The following is an 8,008-nucleotide window of genomic DNA, read 5'->3' as shown; positions in this document are numbered from 1 at the left end:
GGATGTTTTAGAACAGGGCCGGGTCTAGGCAGGGGCAAGAGGGGGCCTGGCCCCCTCAAATAAATGTTGTGCCCCCTCAAACTTACATGTAAGTAAGTAAGTAACAGCACAATGCCCCCTCAAGATTTGTGGCTGCCCCCTCATACATGCCTGTCTAGACCCGGCCCTGTTTTAGAACCTATAATAGCCCTAGAGAGACAAGTTAGCTGCTAGCATAAGCGCTACTTCATTTTAAGTAGATCCATTGGTGACAAAATTGTTTTAAAAAACTCCAAAACAACATTTATTCAATCCAGTGCTTTTCAAAATATACTCACCTTGACAGGTGAATATATTGTGCTTTTACAAAAAAAAATGTAAAACAAAAAGTATATACACATAAGTCTCTTTCAACATTTACAAAAAGTACAAATAGAACGTGTCCCTTCGGAGATGAAATCCTACCAGGGCCTCCACATGGAGTCCGAGGTCAGCGCAGGGGCCAGAGGGGACATTTGACTACTGTTCTGTACCCCCGTGGGGGGCGAGAGGGCGGAGCTGGGCACCAGGAAGGCGAACTGTCCGTCCGGGGTGGGCACCACCTGGAAGCCCCCGTACATCTTCACGGGGTCCGGGGGGGCCTGCGACGAGGGGGCGCCCTTGCAGGGGACCCCGGCGTAGTGCGCCAGTCCCGAGGGGTGCGGGGCGTAGTGGTGGACCTGGGTGACGCGGGAGGCCAGGTGGCTGAGCAGGCGGGTCCTCACGTCGGTGGTGACCCCGTCGCAGGTGGAGAGGAAGCGGGTGACCTCGCCCACGCACTCGCTGAAGCCCGCTCTGTACTTGCTGGTGATGGCGGGGTCAGAGGTCGCGGACGCTGCACAGGAAATAAAAAGAGATGTAATGAGCCAACTGTTAGGATTTTTAGTATTAACTTAGAGTATTATTTTATTTAGTAGTATTATATTAGAGTATTAACTTACATGTCATCTGTATTCTCTGAAGGTTCCTGAGGTGCTTCACTGTCATCTCCAGGATGTCCGCCTTCTCCAGCTTGGAGTGCCTGGAGCTCTAAAATGAGAAATAAATAAAAAAGTTAAATAACTATCTCATCTTTTTTTTTTTAAAAAGACCTGCATCAACTTGACGTACATCTTTTTTGAGCGCGTCCAGGATGAGGGTCTTCAGGTGACCCAGACTCTCGTTGATGCGCGCGCGTCTGCGCTTCTCCATGATGGGTTTGGAGGACTTTAAAGAAGAAGAAACTCATAAATCTCAGGAACTTTTTACTTAAAATGTAATTTATGACTACGTTATAAACATGGAGGTGACTTTACCTTCCTGGTCTCCGGCTGAGTCCGCGGCTTCTCCAGCTCCGCCATGGCAGGAGATAAAGTTCCTTGTAAAGTTCCTGCAGGCATCTTCTCGCAGGTGTCTCTCACAGGTGTCTCTGGCAGGAGGTCCTTCTCTCTCCTCCGGCCTCGCGTCTGCGTCTCCTTCCGCCGCGTCCGCTTCTATTTATAGACGCGCACGCCGCACGCGAGCGGCTCGAGGTCGGCTCGAGCCAATGAGCGCGTGAGCACGACGTCCGGAAGGTGGCGGGCTCGTGCGAGCAGGCGCCGCCATTGGCCGCCTGACAGTAAATAACCAGACACGCTTCCGAGACTTTCACTGGTGAGAATGGTTTTTTTTATTATTAATTCTCTTACAATAAATAAGTAAATATATACGGTTGTTTCGAATTGTGTTGTAATATATACAGTCGTTTCGAATTTTTAAGCCTCATATCAACTTAAAAAACACAACCTATGCGTGTTTTTAATACATTTGGTCACGTGAATATTGAGTATAACTTTTTTAATAATATAAAAAGATTCAAGTTGTATATAACTAACTTTAACTAAACTATTAACATTACGTTTTTATTTCATTATTTTACATTATTATATGTATGCCCAACGTGCCCATTACCAAAGGATTAAACACACACAACAACAAAAATAAAACTAAATTAAAAAATATAAATTAACAAAACAGAAAATTTAAATGATAACGTACCCTCGCGGTATTGATGAGGTAAATGTTTTTTTTCCTATTATATTACCCCTAGTCTAATTCCGCCCATGAAAAAGGGTAGAACATTTTCATTAAAAAACTCCACTGGACATCAGTTTCCTCTAGAGTTTTTTACATTCATATTTCAGAAAAAAAAGAGTCCATATTCCATCAGGGTTTTTTTTTTTCAAATGTATCCTCCAACAAGTGTATATGATTTCATCCAATTGTAAAAGTTCAGTCAGTCCTTGCAGCCTTCTAGCATTACTTTTCAATGTCACAGCTACACATTTCTTTGCAGACAACAAAAAACAACTAGGTTCTGTACCTTGTTGTTTTTGTATTTTCTAGTTTACTGGCTAAATACCAAATACACAAAGTTTAGGTTCGCATTGTATTTTGATTTCCAGAATTTAAGCACCTTTTCAGAAAGAATATAAAAAAATAACCCCTAAAGTTTTCTGTCAAGTTTTATTAAAAAACAAAAAAAGAAGCAACTTCTTGTGACTTCAACTGTATAAATACAAAGGTATTTAACGTGAGATACACGTGATCAGAACTTTGGTGCTACCATGGTGAGATCCACAACAGCTGCCTGCGGCAAGATTCTTGCAGCTTAATAAGAACTTATTATTGTATTGAGCGCTCTAATCTTTTATCAAGTGTTGATCACACAAGAGGTTATTGATTGATTTATTTTCTTACATGATTTCAATCTGGACTTTATCATGACTGAACTTTATGAAGCAGGTGAACGATATGGACCATTTATCCAAAAGAATATAGTCTAAAAAAACATGCTGTCAAGAGTATATTCTATTTTCTATTAAGATATTATATATATAAGCGGCTAAGTAAGATTTCATAATTGGGGTTCAGGATGGTCTGGACTGATGGACTTCAAAGACTCCTAAGCTCTTTAGAGGTGAAATGACCCCAAAAGCCAGGTCATTGGTCACATCTGACGTGTTCATCAAACAACCTACAAAACACATTTTTGCAGCATAACTCCCACCATAAAGTACCTTATAATGACATAAAACAAGAGAATCAGGAAAGTTTTAAAAGGTTCATGAAAGAATTTGTCTCCTCGACTTTTTACACATCCTTGCAGAAAATCATTTGTATTAAAGGTATATTTGACAGATTTTTGAAGATATAAAAAAAAACTTTTTGGAATGTGACATGGATTTGAACAATTGTATCAATATATCGGTGCGCAGGGCATGCGGCTTTTGTTTTGTTATTTGTTGTTAATCATTCTCATTTTAGAATGATTATCTTTTTTTGATTTATGTGTCGAATTCCAATCTCGCTTAAATTATATAACATTAAAGCATTGATTGCTGTGATTGTATTAGGTATGTGAAAAATAATTTGAGATTTGAAAAGAATTTAGCGTGTTAGCCAGCTAGCAACAAAGCTAATGCTAGCCCCAACAGTCTTAGCATGTAGAGTTTAGATTCAGTTGATGGTGATTTTCTACGATACTGTATCAATATTCAACACTGTATCGATTGTTAGCTTCATTTTTAACTTTTAAATGATATTTCATCTTTTACCAGAGTTTTTTTTACGTTTATAGTTCTATAATGTGTGTGTAAAGCCAAAGGCTAAAAAAGCTAAATGAACATTGAAGTCCCGCGAGATCTGGCAGTAACTGAGGACGAGAGGATACAGTCAACTCCAGCAAATTTTAAAGCTGATGTTTGGACATAGTTTGTCAGTTGAAAGCAGTTACGACTTCGCCACAAGTTAAGTTCTGCAACGCCAGAGTCAACTACTCGGCCAATATTACAAATATATTGATGTATATGTATCGCAATATATCGCATCGCTATTCTTGTATTGTGATAGGTATCGTATCGCCATATTTTTGCCGATACACAGCCCTAGTTCTGTAGTTCCTACAGGTGCTGAAGGAGCTAACGCTGGTGCAGATCACCTGGCAAACACCACACCTGAGCTAATGGCTACGTAAACAATTAGCCCAGCTATTCACTGGATTATCTAGGTAGCCTTAGAGAAACTTGAATTTCTCAAGCATTTTTAAAGTCAAATATTAGTCGGAGCGCTTATAATTTTATTTTTTTCCGGCGATACAAGATAAAGCAGTCACAGGACTCATGTAAAGCGTCAATGTTGTGGATTCACAGCCACCTCCAGACGTCCCTCTTCACCTGAAAAGCAACGGCTCACACGGCCACGCGGGCAGCGAAATGATCATCAAATACGGGAAAAGGATCTTTTTCAAACAGCGCTCTGAAAACAGCTCAGGCCAGGAGGGGAGGGCGGACACAAGGGATCACTTTAACATCTTATCCAGAGCTCCAGTCGCTCTCCGTCCCTCCTGCTTTCTTTGAATCGGCCCCTTAAAGAGGATTTCGGGGGTGGGGTGGTGGTGGTGGGTGTAGGGGGGGGCTCCCTTAGCAACTCCCTCTGCCCGCCTTTTGTCCCCCTCCCGCACTGCAGTTTCTGCTCCAGAAGTCTTAGACAAGGCCTCCATTAATTGCAGGGCTGTGTGGAATACACAGGGGACAATGGGCCCAACAGAGTGTCCAGCCCCCAGACAAGGCTGGAAACAAGTGGTACAGGAATCCGGCAGAATAGAATCGTCCTGGCTGATGTCACTGAATACATTTACCTACCTCAGAGCACATTCACTCCGCGCTTTGTTTTATTTGGACAAAAAAAAAGAGAGGGATGGTGGGAGGCATCAATGGAGATGTGGTGGGGACTCGAGGATGGGAAATAAGTGGTCGCCATGGCAATGCACTGAATCAAAAATATGGTCGAATTTAGCTAAGGCAAGGGATGTAAAAAGGGTAGAGGGCGTTAGATTAAACCCGGCGTGAGATAAGATACAGAGGCGCTTTTTTCCCCTCCCCTCCTTCATTCAGGCCTGTTTATACGGCAATAAAAAGCGGATAAAGGATCCGGAGATTAGGAGTCTCATCCAGGGCTCATGTTTGTCAACAACCCCGAGCCAGCTTATTCCAAGTCAGTACCCCAGCCTCCGAAGCCCATAGCGAGTGTGCGGCGGAGACGCCATAGCAACCGGTATTTTAACCGCCGCACAGCGACCTGCCATCTGTCACCTAACGTGGCCCTCTTCTTAAGAAGCCACCGTTAAGATCCTCAACTCGGACGCAGCGAGACTGTAGTCGTATTGAACCGGGGGTCTCCCCTCCTTTTGAAAAGCACTCGCCTTATCCCTCATCAAATTGAAAAAGAAACGCCAAGAGAGGCCTCAAGTTTAATTTTTAAAACCCCCGACATGAAAGTGTCGCTGGACCACATTCAGCGGTGGAAAGTCTTTAAAGGACTAGTTAACATGTAGATTATATGCATTTCAGCGAAGCCTCAAAGTATCTTATGTGTATTTACATGTTAATATGCGCAGGGATACCCTGGTCCTGAAAAGGTGTTGGGGGAGGTTTGTTAAATCTGTTTTCCCCTCTTTGACCATGGGAATGTGATTCTTTGTGGCGTCAAGGTTCAAACGCATTCCTGTCAGTTCGTGGACGTTATGAGGGTTGACTCCTCGGGAAAGACTAGATTCTGCGCCAGGACGTCTTTACTTTCATGAGACGATTCTCCCGTCAAACTTTACCTTCGTTTGACACAAGAAGAAAGACTTGTTGTCGCTCCGAAAGGCACAACTTCCTGAAGGAACCATTAATTGGGAAAAAAGAGACTTGAAGGGAAAAATATATGAGACGGACATTTGAAAAATATCATATTTGCTTTAAAAACTATTTTACAATAATGTATAAAGATAATAAAAAAGATAATTTGAAATAGAAGAAATAAGACGTTATTACAAACATTTTGTTACCGTTATAATAGATTAAGAAATATTATTTTTAAATATTTATTATAATAAATTGAGATATTACGAAAATCTTTCATGAATAAATAACAAAGATGGAATTACGCTTCTAGAAAGATTTGTTTTAACCAAGTGATAGAACCTCTTGAAGGTAAAATATAGAAAGAAAAGTTAAACTTGAAGAAAAAAAAACAACCAACATCATAAAAATGTCATAGTTACTTTTAAAAAAGTGTTTTACTATAGTGTATAAAAAAATATAAACTTGATTAGTGAGAAAATTATTATTTAAATAGTTATTAAAACATTTATTTTGTGTTATAACTATTATGATTAAATGTAATGGACAATGTTTTAAATATACTGTATGTAGAGTAATAAATTGAGTTATTATTAAATAAATAATAACACAATGCAAAAATAGGTCACTTCTAGCGTACTTATTGAAGAAAAGCAAAAAGACAGTGCATACCTCTGCCAAGGAGCTAATTTCAAATGGCATTATAAATACACAAATAATATAATAAAATCCATAAAACAAGTCAACGACTCATTAGTTTGGTTACTTAAGGCCAAACAAAAGTGATTCTCAACAGGTTTTCATCGTCTTGTGACCGATGACTCCACCTTACATAGCAACATGGAAACAATTATTCAAATTTCCAAAATCCAGACTGAACAACAGCAACGTTGAATCACCCGTTTCCTGAATCATTGACTATTATTCCAGGATTATTCCACTTAGGTACCTACAGACACAAAGATGGGAGTCTAAAGAAAATATTTCAACGAATAAAAACTGGATTGAAAGTGGATTTCCAGCTTCGCGTTGACCTCCAGTTGTCCGGACACAACCCTAAACGTGGTCGCCGTATTTTCGCCCGACTAAGCTCCATTGAAACCTTCTAAAGCCGAGCTGGTTCTCCGCCATGTGGTGCGGATCCTTCCCGCGCCGCGAGTGTGTTTGCCTTTGGATTTATGGTTGTGAAGATGCTTCATTCTTGCCAGTCAAGATGACTCACAAGACCGGCGTTTTGGCCACTTAGGCGCTGAAAGCCGCCCGGGGGATGCCCTTTCAGCACTCAAGGACCTCTGGCTGAGTCCCCTTCACTGGGAGATCAGCCTCACTTGGGAAAAAAGTCCCTGCTCTTTACGGGGTGCTGTCCAGAGGAATAGCGCGCCGCTGGTCCCGGGGCCTCTCCCCTTCACCTGCTGGCTTAGTGCTCATCACTTATGCACATAATCCCTGGTTAGTGCATGTGATCCACAAGCCAGGGCCCGGGGCCCCCGAGCGGCCCCTGCTCACATGCTTGCTGGGTGGCTCTCGGGTGGCCATGACAACCCTCATCTTCTCATGACAGTCGGACTTCACTCATAGCTCCGAGTCCCCTCGTCCCGTCCGTTCCCATGCCGTGGGCCTGAGAAACCCAGTGTGGCCCCGCAACCAAAGTGCATCCATTCCGTAAATTTTAAAGACGGGATTCTCCGCCGTGGGCCGATTTGAAAACGAAGACCTGACCTCATTTTATTGTGTGTACCATCGGTAAACCGAGATTGTAAGATACACTTGTGAACTTCTTTTCAGCGCGGGCCGCTGAGTGCGGATCGCCTTACGCTCGCCGCGGCCCCGCAGCCTCGATTATTAGTTCGTGTAAAGCGCTGAAAAAATCTCACGGGCCCTCTGGGAGCCGCCGAGAGAGCTACCCGCCGACGCTGGCGTGGCCCCACACTAACAAGTGTCACAGTGATCCGGGCCGGTCCTCCCCCTGTGTGAACGCCATGTGAGAGGCGGCTCCATCCGTGCCCCTGCCACCTCCGCACAAGGCCCTCCATTGACTTCTAACCTGTTGAGGGACCACGGCGGACAAAGGGCCGCTGGGCGGGGCCCGTCCCTCCGACAAGCCTGTGAACAAACGTTAACACGGCTGCAACTGTCCACCCCCTGAATCACTGGATTTATTGACCAACCACAGAGCCCATTCAGGGCCCGGAGGCCGTGATAAAGGAAGGGACAGAGGAGCCGCCGAGGTCCAAGGATGGATCCTGTGCCGAGGGGACAGGAGGGAGGAGATCGGTCTTTGTGGCCGTCTGCTGGGTCACAGACCTTCCAGCAGACGCTCCCGCTTTTGTGTCGCCTGTAAAATG

At 43.4% G+C, this 8,008-nt stretch overlaps 1 protein-coding gene across 1 annotated transcript; it reads right to left on the bottom strand.

Moving 5' to 3' along the window:
* Positions 1-440: 440 nt before the first annotated feature.
* LOC148063590 (transcription factor HES-1-B-like) lies at positions 441-1,398 on the bottom strand. The gene is made up of 4 exons (XM_087811037.1): positions 1,314-1,398; positions 1,129-1,224; positions 960-1,047; positions 441-853 (listed from the first exon to the last, which is right to left on the bottom strand). Exons 1-4 carry the CDS (start codon positions 1,395-1,397, stop codon positions 441-443), a joined length of 681 nt encoding a protein of 226 aa, XP_087667163.1. The 5' UTR covers position 1,398.
* Positions 1,399-8,008: the final 6,610 nt, after the last annotated feature.

This window comes from Callionymus lyra, chromosome 16 (assembly GCF_982586985.1).
Source record: "Callionymus lyra chromosome 16, fCalLyr1.hap1.1, whole genome shotgun sequence".
Taxonomy (NCBI): domain Eukaryota; kingdom Metazoa; phylum Chordata; class Actinopteri; order Syngnathiformes; family Callionymidae; genus Callionymus; species Callionymus lyra.
The sequence above is the reverse complement of the archived record's forward strand: the minus strand, read 5'-3'. Positions and strand labels throughout refer to the sequence as shown.

Coding starts and splice junctions, on each gene's coding strand:
- LOC148063590 (XM_087811037.1), bottom strand. CDS start 1,397: ATGCCTGCAGGAACTTTACAAGGAACTTTATCTCCTGCCATGGCGGAG. Junction 1,048..1,128: donor TGGACGCGCTCAAAAAAGAT/GTACGTCAAGTT, acceptor TTCTCATTTTAG/AGCTCCAGGCACTCCAAGCT. Junction 854..959: donor TCAGAGAATACAGATGACAT/GTAAGTTAATAC, acceptor TTTCCTGTGCAG/CGTCCGCGACCTCTGACCCC.